The sequence below is a fragment of the Antedon mediterranea genome, chromosome 3 (assembly GCF_964355755.1).
Source record: "Antedon mediterranea chromosome 3, ecAntMedi1.1, whole genome shotgun sequence".
NCBI lineage: Eukaryota > Metazoa > Echinodermata > Crinoidea > Comatulida > Antedonidae > Antedon > Antedon mediterranea.
Genome location: NC_092672.1, coordinates 17,966,867 through 17,991,221, shown reverse-complemented (window position 1 = coordinate 17,991,221; position 24,355 = coordinate 17,966,867). Strand labels below are relative to the sequence as shown.

At 35.1% G+C, this 24,355-nt stretch overlaps 1 protein-coding gene across 2 annotated transcripts in view; it reads left to right on the top strand.

Moving 5' to 3' along the window:
* Positions 1-21,880, top strand: part of LOC140044983 (actin-related protein 2/3 complex subunit 3-B-like) — a 30,453-nt gene extending 8,573 nt beyond the window's left edge. For both annotated transcript variants that reach the window (XM_072089705.1, XM_072089706.1), the window contains 3 exons: positions 18,502-18,570; positions 18,772-18,898; positions 19,559-21,880. In XM_072089705.1, the coding sequence (XP_071945806.1) occupies positions 18,502-18,570; positions 18,772-18,898; positions 19,559-19,716 (354 nt within the window). In that variant the 3' untranslated portion in view covers positions 19,717-21,880. The remainder of the gene's footprint in view (positions 1-18,501; positions 18,571-18,771; positions 18,899-19,558) is intronic.
* Positions 21,881-24,355: the final 2,475 nt, after the last annotated feature.

Genomic DNA, 24,355 nt, shown 5'->3' with positions numbered 1-24,355 from the left:
TGTAATGGTTATGTATCCAGCCTCTCACAGTTTAGATCGCTGGTTCAAGTCCCACTGAATTTTGTTTTTGTTTTTTGTGGACCTTGATCTTTGACCCTGACCCTTCAAAATTTAACCACAATTATATGATGAGTCATTAACCATTGTGGCTAAGTTTGGTGAGAATCGGATAAAAACTGTGGCCTCCAGGCTGTTCACAGACACACACACAAACACATGCACACACACACACACACACACGCGCACACACAAACATACAATGGGTGAAAACATAACCTCCTTGGCGGAGGTAATTATTATAACAATTTATAAAATTAAGTTCACTTATTTAATTTAATATGAGCAAAAACGAATGTTATTATTATTATGCTTGTAGTGTACACTGTAAGGATGCCATGCATTTTCCTATTCATTATTTATATTGTAATTATTACATACAGGGTAGTAGGCCTATCAAGGGCATATCGTTAGTATGAGCCTCAATATAGTGGCTAGCCATGCTTGGAATGATTGTGTTCACTGTAATTGAGTATTTCTCTGCCTTTTTTCGAAAGAAGAATTAATCCTGGTGGTCAAATCCTGGTGGTCACGTAGTTGAACTCCTATGCAATGGGGATGAAAAAAGTGATAACCAACAATATAGTAAGATTTGTTAGATGCTTACCCACCAAATGGCTCAAGGCTGTGAAAGAAACTAATCCGTAAACTTTAAAAAACTACCAAATCTACTGTAGACAAAAACCACATATTGAAATGTTGACCTTTGACCTTATGTCAACTGATGAAATGATGCATGTTCTCTTTACATTATTTATTGACTATCAAAGATACCCACCCCAGGGTGGGAGTTAGTTGCATTGATGACACTGAAAGATCAGACCTTGACTGTCAATAGAAATAATGATAGAAAGTGACTCAGTAATACACATTAGAACACTCAGAGCAACAATGTATTATTTACCTCCATGGTAGTAGTTTGTGTGTATTCAGTTGTTCCGGTTAGGCCTACTTCATCAGTAGTTTTTGATACAACATTTCGCGTATTTGAATCTGGTACATGTAAGTGTTCAGGTGAACCAACTCTTGACAGGGCAACATACAGCATGCCATGTGAAAAAACCGTTGTATCTACAGTAGGTGTATGCCAACACTTCTGAACGTTTGACTCTGTGGCTTATTTATGGTCATAGCAAAAGACAGTCTTATGGGAAATTGAAGGCGTTTAAATGTAAATGGCAGGTCACCGTCTGAAGGTGTCATCGGAATTCTCGTTATAATTGCACGTTTTCCTGATCCGTTTAAAATTACCACCTCAAGAACATTTGGATTTAGTTTGTGGATAATACATCTAGTTCCATTAGGTGAATCCAATGATAGTGAGGCGGTAATGCTGTCGATAGAATTGAGAAACTCGACAGGAAAATGTACGGCTTCTTCATTAGTCAAAGTAGAGTCAATTGATTTAAATTGTTTTAGTTCTCCAGGGTAGTTTAGTAAGGACTGAATAATTAATTTGATTCACTGTTTCATTTAGTGGAGCAAGAATGGATCTTTCCAAAAACCATTGATGGTCAGTAGAATGGTTCAGAATTTGGCCGTATACAGCATCGATTAAAGCATTAGAACTTCCACAATGGTTTATGAATGCTGGCAACTTAATTGTATCTGGAGGTAGGAGAAGTTGAAAACGTCCTACACCGATTGATAAAAGAAATTCAGAAAACTCGTCAGAGCTGTTTGCTAGATGTACTCTCATATTGGTGGACATTTTGTAGGTTTTAAGATAAGATTGTTGAATAGCAGCATCAATGACATTGACTCAAGTACCGTTTTTCACTACAGGAGTAATATCTGGCGCTTATCACCACACAACAATGTTGAAATACCACCGAATGGTTTTGCTACTGCTGTGATGTCTCGCAATGTGTAATCCATGGCCTCATATGCTGATTTGTGGGTCATTAGAGCCTCATCGATGATTAGTCCTCTTGTTTTCCCTTAATATAGAAGCTAGGGTTGAGTTTTTATTAATACTTCATGTTGGGTGATCTCGGTTTGGACATCTAATGGAATTTTGAAGGTCGAATGTAGAGTTCTTCCACCTGGAATAAGCATAGCTGCAATCCCACTTGATGCACATGCAATCACAATCCACCCCTTCGAACGAATTGTGTGTAGTAAATACTTCAGAAGAAATGTCTCACCAGTTCCGCCAGGGGCATCTAAAAACACGATTCCAGGGATTTTGTTGTTGACCATGTAAAAAGTCTGTTGCAATGATTTTCTGTTCACCAGTGAGAGATTTTTCTTTGTCAGCAGCGAATAACGCTTGTTCGTCTGGGTCATAATCAGTATAAAAATTTAGTCTTTGTTCATGAGTTACTCAAAGTTCTGTGACTGGACTACGTGAATGATTTTCCACTTATTCTCGGTAACTCTTGTTGAATTAAATGTAAACATTCATTGTGGATGATACATGTCTCCTCACCTTCATGGTCAGACGGTAAACCTGCCTTATAAAATAGGTCATCTGACATGTGATGTTTATGTTGTTCCCATAACATCAATGGGTCACTTGGTTCGCAAGCTGTTAGAATTATTGTGAACAGTTTTCGCAAATGGTATTCGGTATTTGCTAAAGCAGCTTCTTCTAAAGCTCGGTGGTAATGTTGGTGATTATCAATTAGACCTATAGCTAGACATATGGCGTGATAGGTGTCAAATTCTACTTCATTAAAGGTGCAGGCATGAATTTTAAATATAATATTTGGTCAATAGTACATAAATCAAATATTTGTAACAGAAATCGAGACAAAAAAACCTGAATTTCCCTTAATATGGTCAAATACAAAATTTGGCAAAATTCTTCCATAAAAACCAGGAAGACCTTTTTTCAGTAGTTAGGTATAATTCGCACCTGTGTATAAGACGCACCCCCTAACTGAGAGTAAAATATCGGTATTTTTTATATCGTCGATGTATAAGACGCACCTTATTTTTCATCAAAACCATGTTTTTTTAAATTGTAATCAATATTATTGTAATAATATATTTTGTTATATCTACAACGGCGTCCTTTATTTAGGTTTTTTCATACCTAGGCTAGGCCGCGCCCAGCCTCAACAAGTTCTTTCTAACTTGTTATTCATGAGTTTCGCCGCAACATCGAGTGCATGACCGTGTGTGTAACACGTACGTGTGTGGGCTAGCCTCGCTCGATCATTTCGAGAGGGCGCACGTTTTCACGGACAATCGTATTCGATTAGTGTCTATGTGTCCGAGAAGTGTATACGCTAGGTCCATGCCATAATCAACTGGAGAATATACTGTACTAATCGAATACCGTACACCATGTGGCCGCCAAGAAGGGCTTGCGCTAGGCTAGGGGTACGGTGGTCGTGCGTATAACTATAAATACACCATGTGGCCGCCAAGAAAGGGCTTGCGCTGGGGGTACGGCGATCGTGCGTATAACTACTGTATAAATAAATACTATTCCAATCGTACGTAAACGTTTACAAATGAAATTTTATCGGAGCGCCATAATGAACAAATCTTTTCATCATATTTAGTATAACATCATGCTAAAATGCCTTGAAAACTAGGCAGAAGCAGGTTGCCGTTACGTTAGTTAGTTACTGTAGCTAGGCCTAACCTAGCAAACGAGGTGACGATAGCCTATCTATAGGTGATGACATAGGTGATGTACAATCTGTGTGGTGAGGCATTTATGTTCGGTGTATAAGACGCACCCTTAATTTAGAGGTCAAATTTGCGTGTCAAAAGTGCGACTTATACACCGAAATATACGGTAATAACATGTCTGGTGACTCCCTAGACGGTGAAAAAAAATGGTGGATATACAGTGGATAATTTTTGATATAGTATGAAAATAAAAATCTGAAATTGAATAAAAATATCAGAAATGTAATATTCAAGTTATATTACCTATATTTAGTCATCTGATAACATTTTTTATCACACCGTTTATTTTTCATAGCTTTTTAAAATGCCTCTCTATTTACAAAATTTGTGTAAAAAAGAATAGAGATTTTACTGTGTAATTTGAACTATCCCCCCAGTGATAAGAAAGTGCTTATTTTCAACAAGCTCGTGTAACACAAATAAAATCCAAAAAATTATGAAACATAGGGGAAACTAAAGATCGATAATTATTGGAATGTATGATCAATAGAAATTTTTTGCCCGCACCTGGCCTTGAAGTCCTTGTATGACATATGGCCACGCTTTTTGTGTAACAATAGTCTCATATAGTAACACTCTCTTTGTTTTGGGCTAATTGTGTACACTCTTCCAAGACATGGAGACCTGAAAACTCCTGGGCTGCTTTCGGATGGTACACCTTGTTTGCGGTTCCATCTTTTAGCCTTGTTATGCCATGTATAATATTGGGGAACTTCTACATAAAGTAGTGATTTTGCGAAGTCGTCTGTTTGACAAAGAGTGAAAAATGCAGTCAGCATAGTTTTTGGAGGGGTCCCCAAAGCGATTTGACATGCATTTTCTTCTGTAAAGTAAACTCATTTTCAAAGTGTATACATAACTGAAACACTGGAGGGTATCTTTCATGAATGGGAAATCCAAGTATCCGCATCGCTGCCTCCATACTGCCGACATATCTAGCTTCTTGATACTGAGTAATCTCATCATTAGCGTCCATTGTCTGAACAGAGGATATGGCCTGATCAGAACCTTTATGTACATATTTTAAAACGTATTTGATACATTTGATTGAACTGCAGATTTCTACATTAGTATGACAGCCCATCTGGCGCAGGAGTTCTTTATTATACGGTACAATCCTAGCTGCCATGTTCTTTTTGTTAATATATTTACCTTTAGCAATATTGAAAATGTATTAATATGATTTATACTACAATTGAAATGTACCGCTTTACATTTTATTGTTATTTTCATTTCTGTGTCTTATTTATATGTTTTGTTTGCTTTTGATTGTTTTGTTTTGGCGTCCCTGACACAAGCTTTGCTTTTTTAGTGACGCCACCATTTTGGAAATAAATGTTGATTTTGATCCATCGATTATCAATGTCTGTTTGAATTTTCTCACCATCAAGTACCTTTATTATGGAAATGACATGTCCCCCATCTTCTGGTGAACTTTGTTTGTACTTGGATATGAGTCGTTTCCCTGTACAGTGTTCTGTTGAAATTCTTTGGGGAAGTGTTTTGTACAGTGATTGTCTTTCATACATGGATTATTCGGTTTTAGTGGTCCACAGGGGCCATGATTCATGTGTGATTTTACCAAATTATAAGTGTTTGTTCAGTCGTTGGGCTTGGTATTTCAGCAGAAATTATGGAGTCTATATCTTGGGGATTGATTTTTGATCCAGACTGAAGCCACAATAGTATGTGTGCATGTAGTAATCCTCTTTTGAAATTCTACTGAATAAACCAAGCTTGCAATTTTCCAAAGAAGCCATTTTTGAATAAGTTCATCATGTGTTTCAGTTTTAAATGAAAGACACGCACAACAATATCCGGGCGGTCATTGGGATTCTGGTTTGGCAATAGATTATTTACTATTTCCTTCCACTTAGGATTTGTGGTTGTCGTAATGAATAAAGAAGGCCGACCATATGCTCTGATGTAAGTGATGGAGTCTTGCTGGCGCTCATGCATATATCGAGGTCCCCCTGTGTATGAAGATGGAAGTATCATTCGTTGTCCTACTGTTCTTGGGTCACTGTCTTCAGCCAAGATAGAATCACAGAAATTTTGATAATTGTCTGCTCTCAACGACTTTTGCTCTTTTCTCAAGTACTGTAAACGTTCAGTTTCAATTTTACAAAACACATCAACTATATACTGTTGAAACAGTCTACGGCAATAAAGTAGATGGTTAGTTGACCTACACATCATGCAATTCGGTAATATTGCATTTGAGTAATTTAACGACCAGCATCTGTGTGAAGATGAATGGAATATCCATCAGTTCCATGCATGAAAAGGATTGGGTATTGAAGTGTTTCAACGCTCTGTGTAATTCTGACACGTGCCGTAACCTGCTTCTCGTCCATGAAAAACGATATCTCTATTCATAAACGGTTCGTTTGGCATCAGAATGGCAACCTCGTTTCCAGTAGGTGGGTTGTACCTGCGAACATGCGGGGTGGCAGGTCGTTTGTCCTCATGAATCACAATTCTCATGTTAGGGTCATCAATGTTATCGACCATTTCTAGGGCGATGTTTAGATTACGAATATATTTGTTATGTTGGTGTAATAGTCCATTCAATGTATGGAGTATGTAACGGAGCCAACACTACGTTAATAGGACAGGAGACCACACTCCTTTGGGTTAAAAACAATTATGAAGGATTATGAATTACGCAGAAAACATAAGTTGCAAGTTGTCTTTCCATTTTTTTCTCACAATAGTATACTGAACAACATTTATCCAGCAAGCTGCCTGGTAATTCAAAGTAGTCCTTCTACAATTATACATGTTAACACGCTAAAGAACATGTAGGTAAACTAAAAACACCTTCACGGCAAACAACAAGCTATATGGGCAATTTCACAGTAACCTAGGCCGTAAGTGTCTCACAGGGTCAAAAATTCAAAGTCCTTTTTTTACATATTTTTCAATTAATTGTGAAACATACAGTTATATTTAATAAAAAATAATATTATAAAGCTACAACTATCCGGACATTTTTACAGTAATAGTAGGAATTTAGTAACTGGAAGAATTTTATTAAAAAATTTGGAAATCAATATCTCAATATTTTTTATTATAACACAAATTTTTTTGTAGTTTGCCCATCAGGTGCTTTATCAAAAATTACAAACTAAATCTGACAAATACAACCTGATGACAGTGTTCTCCCCAGGATTCACATCAAGGGTCACGCTTCGGCGGCACCCCTCCCCGGGGGGGGGGGGGGGGGGGGGGGCCATTCCGACACTAAGTACTTGAGTCACAGCCCCACCATGGTTAGGGCTGTGACGAAGCGATTTTTGGTAATTTACACCCTAGACGGCCGGAAATGGTACTCTCGCACAACATTTATGTTGAATGACACCTCTGGTTTGGCCGGAAATAACACTTATAGCGCGCTAGCAAACAACAAAACGATCGTAGCTAACTTTTTCCGCCGGTAAACAATACGCGAAGAAACATTTTTTGTGTTCATTACGAACGTCAGGGAGAAGCCCCAATGAAAAAAATAGGCCTAATCTAAGCCTACTCATCAGTAGGACAACTCTAGTTGGCCGGAAACGAAACTTTATAGCGCACCTAGCAAACAGTAAAACCATCGTAGCATACTTTTTCCGCCAGTAAACATACGCGATAAAAAAATGTTTTTGCGTTCAATACGAACGTCAAGGGGAATTCCCTGATGAAATAAAACTAGGCCTACTCATGAGTAGGACAAAACTCTGTAGTTGGCCGGAAAGACACTTCATAGCGCCATAGCGCGCTAGCAAACCGCACGATCGTAGCCTACTTTTTCCGCCGGTAAACATACGCGATAAGAAAAAATTTTTGCGTTCATTACTAACGACAAGGGGAATTCCCCGATGAAATAAAAAATCCCTACTCATCAGTAGGACAACTCTGTAGTTGGCCGGAAAGGACACTTCATAGCGCGCTAGCAAACAGCCCGATCGTAGCCTACTTTTCCGCAGGTAAACATACGCGATAAATGAAAACAAAAATATGCCTACTCATCAGTAGGCAACTGTATTAGCCGGAAACGACACCTCATTAAAACGATCGTAGCCTACTTTGCCAAACTTGATAAAGTAAAACTCATCCATTCGCGCCGACAGTGTAGCGGCGGTTAGCTCCAGTCTTGGTATTGTCAACACTGTGCTCTTTGGTGTCACTCTGGCCTTTCCTAAGACAAAAGATAAACAGGATTAATTAATTAATCGCAAATATGTGCATTGGCCATAAGCGTTTTCGCATGCATCAGAGAAGTGCAGTTCAGTGTGTTTAGTAGTACCAAAGTTCTCTGGTTTAAAACACCGTTTAATGCTGACCTTATCTATGTTTGCGATCAACTCATTCTGCCATTTTTCCCATGCACAGCTCCTGCAATATCATTTTACCAACAACTACAACTGGCGCTAAAATTCCGAAGGGATCGTACACTGAACTTACGGTTGACAGTATTCCACGACGTGTTAGCGGCTTGTCTTTAAAATCCATTCTGGAGGTTAAAGTATCACTTTCGATGCAACACCAAGAGCCCGTTCTATAGGCTGTCGATTCCCAACGTCGATCTTCTTAAGATTTGATGCTCTGGATTCTTCTGGAATAGAATTAAGAACTCTTTTGTCATTAGTTACCCACTTATGTAATTTAAGACCAGCCTTTGCACACAATTGTGTGCTATTATTCACCAGCTAAATAGCTTCGGCGGGTGTTATAGGTAAAGACTTCAACCCATCATCAACGTAAAAATCTTCCTTGATGAAACGATATGGTTGAAGACCGAATTCTTCTTTACCATCCTCCGCAGCCTTACGTAACCCATAATTCGCACACGTAGGCGAGCTAATTTATTGTTATCCATTATATGCAAGAATTTAAAATCATCATCAGACATGTGACGAAGCTGAGTTGTTTGTAGATCGTTAAAGTCATGTTCATACATAGATATTATCATTTCTTTAGCAGATTTAAAACTCACCAATCTGTCTTTCGAGGCTACTCTTGACGGTCCGTTAGAAACTACAGTTCTGTTCGACACCTTTAACACAGGATCTTGCTCACAAATTGTGGCGATAATTCCCCATCCTAAAATAGAGAGTTCACCATATGGTTCGTCGTCTTTACCTACAATGATATCTCGAGGACGAATAGCACTTAGCACATTATTACCGATAAGTAAGCCTACTTGTACATTTGGCATATACAGAGTTATACTATTTACAATCCGTTCAAGATGTTTCCATTTTGACGCAGTAGTTGGAGTAGGTATTTTAGTAGTCTCTGCAGGAATTGATTCTCTTGAGAACACACTAGGCAATTGTGTAACTGTTTTTCTGTCGAAACTGGTAACCTCCAGACCTTTAAATTTCTTACAAGTAACCACGGCTGATGTATACATTGTAGATAACTTGAGTTTAATCTCTTCTCCGCAAATTCCGAGTCTCTGTACTATCTCATCTGCAACGAAACAACTATTAGATTGAGAGCTAAAATACAATAAACTAAGATTTCTTTTTGCGGATTCTGCTTATTTCTCAACCACACTGGCAGAATCATAGAATTATCAGTCACTTGATTTTTGTGTATATTTGCGCAAAGCGATGTAGATTTATTCTGTTTATAAATATTTAAACAAGAAAGATGCTCGTAACGACACTGCTTACATTTAACAATACCCTTACAGTTATATTTTTTTATGATCAGTCGACATACCACAACAATAACATATTTTCTTATCCATGAAGAACTGTCGCTTGTCTCGTCGGACTAGTTTCTTGAATTCTTTACAGTCATCAATGTGATGATCCTTTTGACAGTATGGGCAAATTAAATCAGATTCAGATAATATTTATTTAGATAATAATGAATGAATATATATACAAAATAGAAAAAAGATATTAAAGTGAACATAGATAAAGCAGTACTGTAATTGGTAATTATTATCATGGATCCCTTCTAGAAGTTAAAAACTTGTCTCGTAGGGACCCACAACAAAACACATTACTAAAAAAATAAAAAATAAACCTAGAATATATAATTGTATAATTTAGGATAAAAAATTACAGTATAATAACATAACTAACATCTTCTTTATCAAAATTATTTAAATTATATTTCAATAGTTTCATGATATAAATGAAATAAATACCGATATTGGTAAATGAAAAAAATATGTACAGTATACATATAATTAATGTATACTATATATACATTATATATAGTATAGATTAAAGATTGCAATAATAAACAACAACTAGTATTTTGTGTAAACATAAATAGTATATGAGTATAAATAATGATAATATAAGCATATTAACTAAGCAGTATAATAAATGATTCTTTAACTTTTTTCGGAAAGTAAATAATGATATTGACGTTTTGATATTTGGCAGGATATGATTCCACAAATTAGGACCTGATATAGTTATAAAAAATTTAGTTTTAGTAAGTCTAGCAAAAGGAATGTTTAAATGAGAAGAGCATATCAATCATAGAAATAGGAAGTTGGTTTTTAAAATAATTAAACATAAAACTGGCAACTTGTAGTAAGTAAGTACATTTGCTAGGTTATTGCGTGTCGGAGGCTTCTTTTGTTTCTCTGCCTGTGCAACATTGACCGCTTGATCGAACACAGGAATATTAGCTTCTTGGGCTCTTGTCCTCATAAACCCTGCAAAAATTGAGAAACTAGGAAAAGAACGGTTTTGATTAATACAAGTTTGTACAATACAGTAGTTCTCCATTTGCCTTATTTTGGTACTTTAGAAATTAATTTGGCATTTCTTGAGGGTTAGTCCAATAAACCTAAATCAGGAATTCTTTCTTTCACAGCGGAGACTTTACTGAGAAAATCAGAGTAGGATCGCAGACCAATAGCATCACTAGGGCTAATTTTCGGCCAATTCTCGGCCAATTCTCAAGTCGTTTAAGAAATGCCTTTGAGATAACTGAATTATTCCCATATCGGTCTTTAAGATCTTTGTGTGCAAGATTATACGAATTCTCTGTTTGCAATAATAAATAACTACTTATCAGTGAGCGTGGTTCAACCTTTAAATTTTGACTTAAAAGGTTTAGATTTTCTTGAAATGATACAGCTTTGGCCTCTATCAAAGCAGTGAATGCTGCATCCCACATAGGAAACCTTAACACTTTGACTGCCAAACACGAAGATCTACGTTTTTGGAAACACAACGCTTGACTGCCAAACACGAAGATATTCGTTTTTCGCGTTTTTTTACGAAATCCGGTAGATAGGTTAATTATTGGTATATACAGTACTTTGAATATGGCTAGTAGTACTAGGCTATAGCCTAGGCCTAGTCGTAAAACGGTTCCGGACCAACTTTAGGCCTAGTTAACTAGGCCTGGTGTCTTTACTACCGGTATGTGGATTTTGGCGAAACATTGATGTAAGATTTATGATTTAGTGATTAATGATAGTGATAACTTGTTTTTACAGGTCTACCGGTGCCGTGTAAGTAACTTTTTCGTTGTTTGTTGATCTCACCGGGCGATATTTTCATATTGTGATGTCTCGCACAAAATCGCGAATATCTCGACTTTCTTGCGCGAAACTACGAAAAACTCAAAATGTGGGTTACTTTCATTTTACTATTACGATTTACATATTGCGATTTGAAAATCGTTCTTGGTACCATTGTAAAGCTAAAATCTTTATGATTATTTTAGTCTAAATTACATGTAAATCAGATCACATACATAGTTTCAATCAGCTTTAATAAAAACATCGAATTGGGCTATAAACGCTGGCGGTGGCAGTTTCTAACTGGAAAAACCTTTAGAGCGGAAAGTCTAAATGAATCGATTAATTCTTTCATCATATGAGCATCAACATTAATCGGTTGGTATGCACTGCCTCCAATGCCACAAGGATTACTGGCACTTGGTATAGTACCTGAATCACTATGAGGCGGAGATTTTTGGTAACCACCAGTTTGTGTAATACTCGCAGTCGGTGTTGACATGATGGTTTGCTTTCCCATGGCTGGAGGCAGGCCTGCATGTGAAATAATTAATCCTTGAACAGAAGGAGGTGGACGGCGTTCTACAAAATCTAGAGCCGTATTTGGAATATCGCAAGTATAAGCAACGGCTAAACCGACAGCGGCAGGAACGGACGTTTGTGGTGGCCTTGCAGACCATGTAGTCGTACATACTGTTCCGAGACAAGGTCTTTAAAGCACCCCTTTCCTCTTCTAGAGACAGCAATCTTTCTCTAACACTCTGCCTACTTACTCGATATGACTTAGACAATTTTTTTTGAAGACCGACTACGATCGTCAAAGGCAGATATTAACGATTCAACAATTAGATTTAACCTTCCTTTCTCATCTTCTTGTAACAAATCGCAGTAATGTTCATGCGCATCCAAAAACCGCTTTTCTTGCTTTATCACCCCTATTTTGTACATAAGGAAATACATAAGAAATAGCGCCCTCTGTTGACGTAAATTGCAATTTTAATTGCAAGTTGCTGTATCAGATGAACTGTATAAGCATTTTTTGCTGAACAATGTTGATAATAGATGATTCCAATATAAAAATTGACTGCCAGCTTAATCAATATCAACTTCATCAATTGATAAAAACAGTAGCCAATACATTTACACTGTACAAGTATTAATAAATAAGGCTAATGAACGAGGATTTTATGTTGGTTTGTCCCAATGTTATTTCTAAAATTGTTTTTAATATTTAAATGCAGTAGACAACAAACAGTTTTACACTGACATGCAATCAACATGAATTATTTCAATTTTTCTACAATGTTTCATAGATGCTTTTCTTTCTTTTTTACAATTACACAAGTATTAAAAACGATAAACAATTTTACAATGTTTTTCTGGATAGTCTACCAATATTTTTTTTTTTTTCAAAAATACTAAACTTATAAAACAATGTGATCTATATATTTGTATTCAGCCTCATACAGTACACTAATATTCACTAAAATGATTTCGATCCAAGTCGGCCCTGAACCGTCTCGGCCAAAGTCAAGTCGGCCCCAAGTTAAGTCGGCCCCAAGTCAACTCGGCCTCACGTCAACTCGGCCAAAAAATAATCGGTCAACTCGGCCCCGTTAAAGTATGGAACGCAAAAAGTGCAAATGAAGGGGATTGATAAAATAATATTTCTTCATATAATATATATAACTATAAATAATTCTGACTTTTAATGAATATTAATATTTAGACAATAATATATTTAGCAAAAAAAAGGAATGATTTCACCAACTTTCCTTTATTTACGTTTAATATATTTTATTTGTGTTACACAAGCTTTTTGAAAATTAGCACTTTCTTTCAAATTACACAGTAAAATCTCTATTCTTTTGTACACAAATTTTGAAAATAGAGAGGCATTTTAAAAAGCTATGAAAAATAAACGGTGTGGTAAAAAATGTTATCAGATGACTAAATATAGGTAATATAACTTGAATTTTACATTTCTGGTATTTTTATTCAACTTCAGAATTTCATTTTCATGCTATAGCAAAAATTATCCACCGTATATCCACTATCTTTTTTCACCTTCTAGGGAGTCACCAGACATGTTATTACATTATGTTAACTACCTAACTACTGAAAAAAAGTATTCCTAGTTTTTTTGGCAGAATTTTGCCAAATTTTGTATTTGACCATATTAGGGGAAATTCATGTTTTTTCGTCTTGATTTCTGTTACAAATATTAGATTTATGTACAATTAACCAGATATTATGTTTAAAATTCATGCCTGTACCTGAGCTTTAACAGTATATTTTGTAACAACGATTATTATTTAAAGTTTAGTCTTTAAATAAAATATGTTCGCAGATACAGTAGCAAACACATGCGAGATAATGACATCCAGAGTGTCATTCTAGCCAACATTTACTAGGCCTACAGCCTTGGGGCCTACTTTAATTATTAATCCATTTATCGGACCCAAAATACAGTATACATTACAATAACAAATCAAAGTAGGCTAATAATAACATAATAATTTATTGTCTTAGAGTCATTCATTTTATTAAGTTATTGGCTTATTTCTAAGTTATAGAATTATGCAACAAACTCAAATTTTAATCCATTTTGTTTGGCTCTTCATTCGTAGAAAATCATGAATTATTAACTGGTCGGCGGCTTAACTTGGGCCTTCGCCAAATCCCAGCCGCCGCCTGAAAATAGGCTAGCCCGAGGCTATCCGGGGCGACGGATAGGTTGTTTAATAATTCCTCAGAAAAAAAAAATATAAATCATAGTCCTACCTTCAATAGATACAATTTTCTCTTTGGCAACAATTGCTCGTTTTTGCTTCGTACTGTAAGTAAAATACTGGTAGCATTTTTTATGGCAGCCAGCATCTTTGGGTATTATTGGCCCCCTGAGGCTAGCATCATCATCAGCAGGATTAGCAGCCAGAAATCTCTGAGCAATATTGGCTTGGTTGCCACTCAAATCACTCCAAATCTTAGCACATTTTACAAATGTATTCCATGTTGCTTCTGTGAAGGGCTTTATATCTCCAGAAACAGATAAATTGTGACAATAGCATATCTTTTTTAACGATGACATATTTAACCGACTATTTTTATAATTGTACACCTACGAAAGTGTAGCGTTTTGGGTTTGTTTGTATTGTCCCTTTGTCAAATTCTAAAAAATGAAAATAAAAAGATTTCGAAAAAAAGTGGGTCATTTTGAAGTATCATAATAGTTATTAACTTTCACCAAAAAATAGTCGAAAAAAAAAATCATTTAACTGAAATACAGACGTTTTTTGGTTCAAAAAATAACTTTGACGATCAAAACATTTCTCATAATGCAATTCGCATATTTGGCTACTCTGTATGCATAATCATAAAACTTCCTCGCGATCTGTGTGAAAACACATTCTCAACCGTGACAAGTTGTAAACAATCCTAATTAGCATCATGCATAATGTATACTCATGGTTTGAAATCTTTGTTTACATGGTTTTCCAGACGAAATGTAATCAAATTAATTTAGCTATTAATTACGTAAAATTGTTGTTTTTGTCTCGAATTTTCGACTTAAAGTGAATAACTTTAATATTACTTTGATATGGCCAATTAAAATTTAGTATATTTTGACCTTCATTTTTGTGTGTTTCAAGGGACAATACATCTTTAAATTATTATTCGAGCCAGATGTGTAATCGAATCTGATTGGATGGTTGGCCTGAAGACTACAAGATAATTTTTATGATTGGCTGAAACTGCGACCTCCATTGTGACTTCAAATAATTCATTACTAGCGCAATTAAAAATATCTCATTAAAACGCGTAGTACGCACGCAGGATCAATCAATATTTGATTTTAACTATTTCAATTGATTTATCATAAATAATACCACCAAACTTACGAGTTAAGATTACTATAACGAGGCATTTAATAAAAAGGCAAACTGCCTTAAAATGTAAATGTGACATGTTTCGAGAAACTATTCTCATCATCAATTGATTTATTTTGAAAAAAATGGACTATACCTTTCCGGAGATCACAAGCTTGAACGATACAAGGCCATGCCCTGCAGCCTATATTCATTATTTTTACAAAATGTCAAAAAATTGTACTTGTAACAATTGGTGCCAATATCAATATCTTGTAGCCAATTTCGACCTAATAGTAACTGATTAATTTCTCGTACTACATACACATCTAACATTTTGTTTTGTTCTTTATACTGGGCATTAATGTTGCATTTTCAGATTGGCTTTACAGATTCACCCGTAAAAATTTTAAAATTTTAAAATGTTATTTTTGAATCGGTAAGAACAACATTGGACAATTTCTTAAATTACTGAAAATGTCGCCCCTGTACCAACCTCAAATTTACAACCTGTGTCCATTTAGTTTGAGTTCAACCCTTACTGGAGCCAAAATCTATTCACTTGACAGTACTTGAGCTTGATCAGCTTCTTCTTCCTCTTCCAGCACAACTTGGTTTTGTGGCTGTCGCGATTTCTTGGAATTTGCATTGTGCAATATGTCCCTTTTTGTTGCATTTGTGGCATTCTTTATCTTTGAACTAACAATCATTTGGTTTAAAAAGGCAAACTGCCTTAAAATGTAAATGTGACATGTTTCGAGAAACTATTCTCATCATCAATTGATTTATTTTGAAAAAAATGGACTATACCTTTCCGGAGATCACAAGCTTGAACGATACAAGGCCAATGCAACATTAAGAATAAACATGGTGAATGTTTATTCTTACTACTAGTCCAATGCTTATTACCACTTGAACCACTTCTTCTAGGTTGACTTAAACGTTGCTGAACAGCATAAACGCTCTGAGGCTTTGTTTTACCACTGCTACCGCTAGCCGAAGACATTGTTTCAGACTGTTTCTGCACAAGCTCAAATGAATTTGCAATGCTTACAGAACTATCTAGAGTTAAACCATTTGCTTATCTGATTGGCAAACATCTATCAATTGATATTGTTATCTTTTTCTGTTCCTAAATCACAAATATCAGCTTGCTGTCTCAACCGAAAAATGAAATTGGTGACAGACTCCATTTCAGTTTGGCTTAACTTTCTAAATTTATGATGTTCAAATGGTGAGTTTACCTTACTTTAGGCTTAGTTATCCAATTTCTTAATTGCCATGTCATATTTGGTAATTCTTCTCCTTCTGCTACTGTAATATCGGGTAAAGTAAAAATAAATTTCCTGCATTCGAATACCACCATGTGTGGAATAAAATCGCTTCCTTTTGTTTCGCGTCACTTATACCTTTCGCTGTGATAAGAATGTTGACCGCCTTCTTCCACTGTCGCAATTTCCATGCTTGGATGGGATCATTACCAATCTCAAACGGTGGAATATTCTCAAAAGTATCAATTCTTATCTTTTAAAAACATCCAAATTGCTCCTGGACTATTCTTATCTGTTATATATATACTGTATATATTCAATCTGCAGACAGTACTGTTTCGATCTTATTAGATCTCGTCAGTGCAGCTCAGGTTTCGAAATGAAATGTACTGCAGAACTGGCACAATATATAGGCTGAGCCAGGTATGCGGGACATGGTACACTGATTATGAACACAAAGAGTGCACAAGCTCAACGAGCGTGATATTTTTTTTTGCTTTCTTTTCTAGGGCACCACTAGTTGTAAAAGCTGTTTTGCTTGTTTTGTGGTTGTCCTGTTTCGTTTCTTTGTTTTACAATGTTACAATTTTAATGTTGTATGTTGTGCTTGAAATGAAATCAAATAAACATCAATATTAATTAGAATTTTTGCCATTGATGTGTTGATTGATAGGTTAGATTTATATAATATTTTCTATGTTGCAATTTTATAGAATTTGATGGTCTTTTTATACATAAATGTTAACGCTTTTTATTACAATTTAATTGTAAGAAGATGCAGCAATTCAGACGCACATGTAAGTTAACAAAATGGTGAAAATATGCTAAATTTTAAAATTAGTATAGATCGTCAATATGCTCGGGAACACCTATTATTCATTTCATTTTCTTGAAGTGTACAGTATGTATCATGTATGATTTATTAGGAAATTAAGAGAATAAAAGTTGATTAAGTCATCATTAATTGCATATTAAAATAAAAAAAATTCATTTTGACAATCAAACAAATTATGATATTTTCTTAGGCCAAAATAACAAACTTAACATTAACTTTCTTCCTTAAAATGTTTATATATAAAAGTATATACTTTGACAGAGCATCATATTTTTTTATTTTTAAGATGTCATCATAGTAAAAAATTATAATTCATTGTGGTATGTACACAGTAAATACACGCAGGAATTATTCTACAAATTTTAGTCAGTTCTGAGTTGTGTATGACTTGGTGGTCTGTGCTCGTACCTATGGTATTCAAGGTACCTAGATCAGGTCTTTCCTTTGGGAAACGAAATAAGATTTTTTTTTTCATAATCCGTATTGTTTGTTCAATTTCATTTCTTAGTGTATATTCTATAAATAATCTATGATAAAACACATTATAATGAAATCTAGATAAAAAGTACCTTATGTCTTATTGTTATGTAACAAATGTGGTTTATGACATTATACGCAGAGGGATCTTTGATCGGATTGTGATACGGGCTATTGTATTTGCGTTAGCAGATCCTGTCATACATTATTTATTTATTCAGGTTTTCATAGTTAAAAAAAATCAAATTATTTATTTAAATCACTAGAGGGTGAGCTCGCTTCGTTCTCTCCCCTTGTAGGAAGTGTAGACGATGGTTGGTCGGAATGATAATGACTCCGGTTCCCCACATTATATTCCGATGCTTTATGGCGTATATTTAATTTGATCTTCAGTAATTTGCAGTATAATTTTTATTTTTTAACTACTGTTTCTTCACACGCGCGGCCTGATCCGAAAATAAACAAGAAACTAAAATGGCTATAGCCACTAACGACCAACTTAGTTGAAACCAGGTAGTTGTAAGGTAAACTCATTGTGAACCCGGAAATTACTTTGACCGCGTACAATTGAAATTGAATTCAGAAATTTTGTTGTAAAACTCTTTATATAATATCTTCCTAAGATAGAAATATGGAAAAATATTGTACTAGTGAAAACTAGTGTTATCAAATTTACATTTCGCAGTACATCTGAGATAGATCAGGTAGGTATCCAAGGCAGAGATTTGTCCTGAAGTTTTTCCATTGTGCTCGCCTATGTCAGAATTAACTATAATTTGTAAATAGACACACATAACCTATATTTCGTCATAGTGACGAATTCAATCTAGTCATATTTATTTATTTTTTTTGCAGAGTTCATCGGACAGGGTACTGATCTATATTACATTGTATGTAACAGAATGTTTAAAGAAATTACAAAAAGTGAGTGGTTCAATAATAGGCAAGCATCATTTCATGAGTATACATTTCATTCTAGTTAATTTACACTACAAACTGTAAACTTGTGTATAATGTCAATGAACCATGCTCAATTACCAGGCTTGCCAAAATTCATTTCCTTTGGTTTTCAAAAGAATCTATAATGTGAGATCATGAATTTAGTATGCAAACATGCTTTTACAGTGTTCGTCAAAAAATACAGCAATGAAAGAAATGCACACACTTGGATTGGAAAATTTTGATATTCCTGGTGAACCAAATTTTCCACTAAATGCACTTTACCAAAAACCATCTGGCAGAGAAGAGCAAGGTATGTTGTGATTTAGATAAAATACTGTTAAAAAAATAAACTAGTCGAGAATACACTTTTCTTCCAGCTAATCAACCTCGTAGTCGTACTAAACGTTATAACAAGCTTTCATTCCATAAGATAAGAGGCAGTTTCTGACTTCCATGTCACACCTACCCGCGTCAATATTTTAAAAGCTTCCTAACAAGATAGGCACAGGTTCAAGGCTCTCCTTGACTATTTTTCTGGTGGTAGAACAAGTCTTCTCGAGCAAGGATTTAAAACTAGGTGAATAGTGTACACATGTGACTCATCATGTGAACTTTAAAAGTTCTAACCCAGTACATTTTTTAGATAAGTAGGGAGTTACCCTTAACCCTGTCATTCATGGTAGGTGCTGCACTGCAGCTACCATGTGTCCGTAGAGGACGCAATCCGAATTGCTTCAATTTGAAAATGAATATGTATTAACATAAAAAACGTTCACTGGGTTTAAATGTACAGTAAATGTATCAAAATATTTTTTAAAAAGCACTACATTAGGAAATAATGATTATTGTATAGTTTAAGGATAGTCAGCTGTATTAAATTATCAAAAGTCGGAAAAGATTTAGTGACATTTTGCATTTGTGAATGTAGTGGAGCTCTATTTTGTGAAGTTGTGCTATTGTTTAATTACAGATACTCTACGACAATACATTCAACAAATTCGTCAAGAAACTGGTCTGCGTGTTATTGAAAAGGTGTTTGATCCTGCTACAGACAAACCAAGCAAGTGGTGGATGTGCTTTGCTAAGAAAAAGTTTATGGACAAAAGTCTTTCGGCTCCTGGTTTTTAATCCACACAACCTATACACTACACAATACAATTATTTTTAGCAGAATAACATGAAATTCTCCCTAAAATAATCGTTTCCAATTCTTGAAGTTATTTAAGGGGAACTAAAACTTTAGTTGGTGGGTCTGATTTTAATAAAAGGCTGATCAAGGCCAGACTCTAAGATGCATTATTACTTTTATTGTTGACAAATTTAGAATAAGCTCATCTATAATAACTTTTGATTTTATGAACAATTATAATATTAACAGAATAATTAATTAAGTAGATTAAAATACAATATACCGTACTGAATGTATTGGTCTTTATATTATGGTCTTATAGAATCAAACTATGTTTTTATAAGTTGTTTTGTGACTGTGCAATTTAGTAATAGTCACTCTCATACTGTACATTTAAAAGTAACACATCCAAATGGCTACAAGATGTCTCTGTGAGACGGTTATTTGAACCAGTACCAGTGAGTGTACCTAAATAACAAAATAAAAGGTAAAAAAAACATAGAAAAAAAGAAACAAACAAAAAATGTGAAAATATCAAAATGGAACGTTGGTTACAAACTCATTTTGTATGATCACCACATTCATTTCGATCACAAGCAATCATATGAGGGTGAATTTTCTGTCTATAATATTGCAAGACAAAAGTAGCCTACAGCTGGCCCAGATAACGCCATTGGTCTGACCATTCCAATTGAGCTAAGAAATAATTTATTTTGGAATCTCTGGTCCACAGAAAGTAAAATTACGTATAAATTAATAAAACAAAAAACTGTGGGAATTTCTACTACTCATCTCAGGATGGCATCCCACATGGAGAGCATCTTTTACATATATAAGACGTCTAAAATTGTTGAAACTAAAACATTTTCACTTCACTTAAGTCTACACATCAGGCCATATATCGATTTTCTTAATAATTCATAAAAAGAAGGAATTCTACATTCCGTAAACATAAAGCTGGCACTACAACGTCGAGGCCTTTGCAATAACATTGTTAACCCATGTAAGTAGCACACCTAGAGAGATCGCAAGTTCCCTTGATTATAGTTGCACCATAATGTAGCACAATACATATTTACACAATATGTTTTAAATAAAACACATTTCAGATAGTTGGCTCTGATAAACAAAGACCTGTATTGCCGCTTTATATCTAACTCATTACCTAGATAGGAAATAACATGACCAAGATATGTGGTTGAATCAACATATTCTAAGCTTTTGCCATTAATGGTAATTATAGGTTTCAATTGAATCCTACGTAGGGCAGATTATCATACAAGATGATAGGTGTAGCTGAACTACCACCTGGACAATCACTCTTCTAGGACAACTACCCTCTTCTTAGAACAACTAAATTAAAATATTCTACCGGTCTTATATCGACGTATGTACCTAAGGTTTGTAGTCTATTTTGTAATAACTAGCGATATTTATTTTTTGAAAACTTCTTGGACAAACAATGAAAATGATTTCCTTAATGTTTTCATAATAGGAAGGCTTTTTTATGAAACTTTCAAACGACAGAGAGAGAAATTTATTTTCAAATCATCTAATGTAACCAATTTTAATTCAATTTTTTTAAATCCTACATTATTAAAATAGTGTAGATTTATTAAAATCTTGTTTGTAAAATTAGGTGGTTCTTTGCTGTAGAATACGAATTGGAATAAAATAAAATGATTGTAAATGTTTAAGTTAGACATAAACACATCATGGATATAATTATTCTTTAGGTTCTAAAAATGTTTATTGTCCTATTTTCTCAGGATTGGGGAGAAAATGTAAAAAAAAAAATCTATAAGTTCTTCTATAAAGTAGTAACAGCCTAACCAATATTCCATATTACTGGACGTATACGTATAATGTCATTAAACAGCATGACATAAGCTCTTACGGTATTTGGAAAAGAAAAGAGGCCAATTTTATCGATATTAAGGGGATGATAAAACATAAGTTTTTTTAATACTGGTGCAGCTAGGCAAGTGCATGTTCCTAGATTTCTATACGGCATCTTCATGTTACGAAATAAATAAGCCCACACCTTTATTTTTCAAGATTGTAATACGTTTTAAGATAATTTGGAGCGTTATTGATTCTCGTTTAATGTCAAATAACTGCTGACGAATATGCATATTAAAAGATTCAAAAGCTTTCATTTAAGATCAATCTCTCTGATCCCTATGTTTTCAGTTCAGCAAGTTTTACCGTACCATAAAAAAACTTCTCCTTCTGTCGAAACTTGATCCGGGGGACCCCTTGATGACCCGCCGACGGCAGATCATGATGTAGCCCGAGAGCTATAGCTTGTAGCTCCTTGGGCAACACAAGAAGGTGTCCTGTACCCTCTGCTTGGTTAATGAACAGGATACCTGCTTCCGTGAGATGCAGGCGTATATTAAAACCAACAGTTGATTTCACCCATTCCAAAAGATCCACAGAATGCAACGTACCTTCTGAAAAGGTAATCAAATCCGATAAACAGCAGATGATTTCCCCATATTTTAAGTTTCCAGTACACAAAATATCGAGAGAGAAAATTTGGATTGTTCAGTAAGTAGTATTTGGTGGCAGCGCTGGAGATAAACAGCTGGTTCTTGGAGGGTTCCCATTCTGCAACCAGTCGGTCCAGAACAGGTGCCTTAGCTCGTCCAGTGAGTAATCCCAACACTCGGCTACCTTCGGGCGTAACTGTACCGCAGTGACCCGTCCACCGCCACCCCTCTGTAAAAAAGAAAACTTTATTTACGATTTACCGATTATTGTGGCAACAATTTTCTTGAAGAAATAAGGATTGATTTTCGAAAACATAATATTGGTCCGACAGTATACATTAAAGGAAAGGAAGTAGAGATTGTTAACAATTATAAGGATCTGGAGTAGGCCTAGTGTGTACTTGACCATATAGTTAAGAAGTTAAATACAAGGCTGTACTGTTTGAGGAAACTCGGTTCGTTTGGGGTAAAGCAGGATATTTGTACTATATTATGTTATGTTTACTAATCAGTGATGTTCTATTTGGGGATATTGTATATTGGGCTTGGAATATCAGTAAGGGCATGTAAGGGAGATATAGAAAGAATTGAAAAGGTGCTGGGGAAAGTAATTGTCTACAGCGAACGGCTTGCCGATGTATTCCATGCTATATTGGAAGACACTAATCATCCTCTTCATGGCAACATTATCAGCCCCGTTTTACATTCGTTATTACAACGTTTTGATGCAAACGTTGTTCAATTAGAAATTTCTACACAGAAACGTTTTAAAACGTTTTAGAAAACCCAAACCTAAAAACACGCAATTTTAAACGTTTCGATTACGTTTAACAAACGTTCTGTGTTTGCTGGGAACAAAAATTAATGGTACAGATTATTGACATAATTATACTGTTATTTGTTTTACTAATTACCTAATATTCAGTATGTGATGATAGATCTTATTAAATGTACTACTGCCATCTTTATAAAATGTGCTACTGTGTTGTCGTTAGATAAATTATATTTTTTATTTGTAACTGGAATAAAAACTAATTTCTTTATACTTTCTATATCTATAAATCCATAAAAATTAGGGGAATCCACCTAATATATCTATATTAGGGATGGATACCTAAACCATTAGGGAGGTTTTGCAACCTTACGAATACGAAAACGGATACGTCACACATTTGTGAAACTTTTGCGCTGATCCCTATTTCATATTCGTAAAGCCAGGGAAGAGTTAACTCTTCCCTGGTAAAGGGTATTCGTGTCGACGAATATCACCAGTCATATTCGTAACTACAAAACGAGTATAGTTTTTGAGCTATTTTGCACATTTTGCATTTCAATCAGGAATGATTCATGATTATAAAATAATTATACTTTTATTGAAAGTAATTTACTAAAGTAATTTACTAAAATGTCAGGTCAATTTTGATAAATAGCAGTTTTTAAAGTCCTCACTCGCTTTGATGTTACGCTAGGCCTAGGCAGCCAAGCACCAAGCAACACGTACCCGCGCTTCGCTCAAATTTACCGCAGTCATATTTTTGACGTGCCCTCAATATTTCGTTGCCATGCGAAACAGATTTTTACTGGCTTAAGAAAAACGAATACGTGTGCGTGACGTATTCGTTATCGTATTCGTAAGATTGCGAAACCTCCCTATTATATAGAAATTAAAAAACATAATATACTGTATTAACTGGAAAAGTAATTAATTCTACAGCGTGCAGAGCGTAGTTGTTTTCCCTTTGTTGCTGAAACATAATGCACTAAACAAAAGAACAAAAGCAGCATTATTTTAACACAGCACACTCAATTAATAAATGCCGATGGGACACCCCTATTTTCCTATAATGGTATAGTCCATATAAGTTGAGGTGGCCGAAAACGGCACCTGATCCCTGAATTGTACTGTTGGTAGCCGTCCGTGATACCTCTATACTTACAGTACCTATCCACCGGGGTTCCAAGGAACATCGTCCCCCGTTTTACAGGTTCGCTCGTTAGGCTGAAACCAACAATAATAATAATATAACAAAACATGTTGTCATCCATCTTTATTCATCTCCTTTCTTTCTCTCTAGAGGGCTCACTTCCGTGTGACAAACTCATCACACACCCCACTTAAAGTTTGATATGATTAAACTTATAA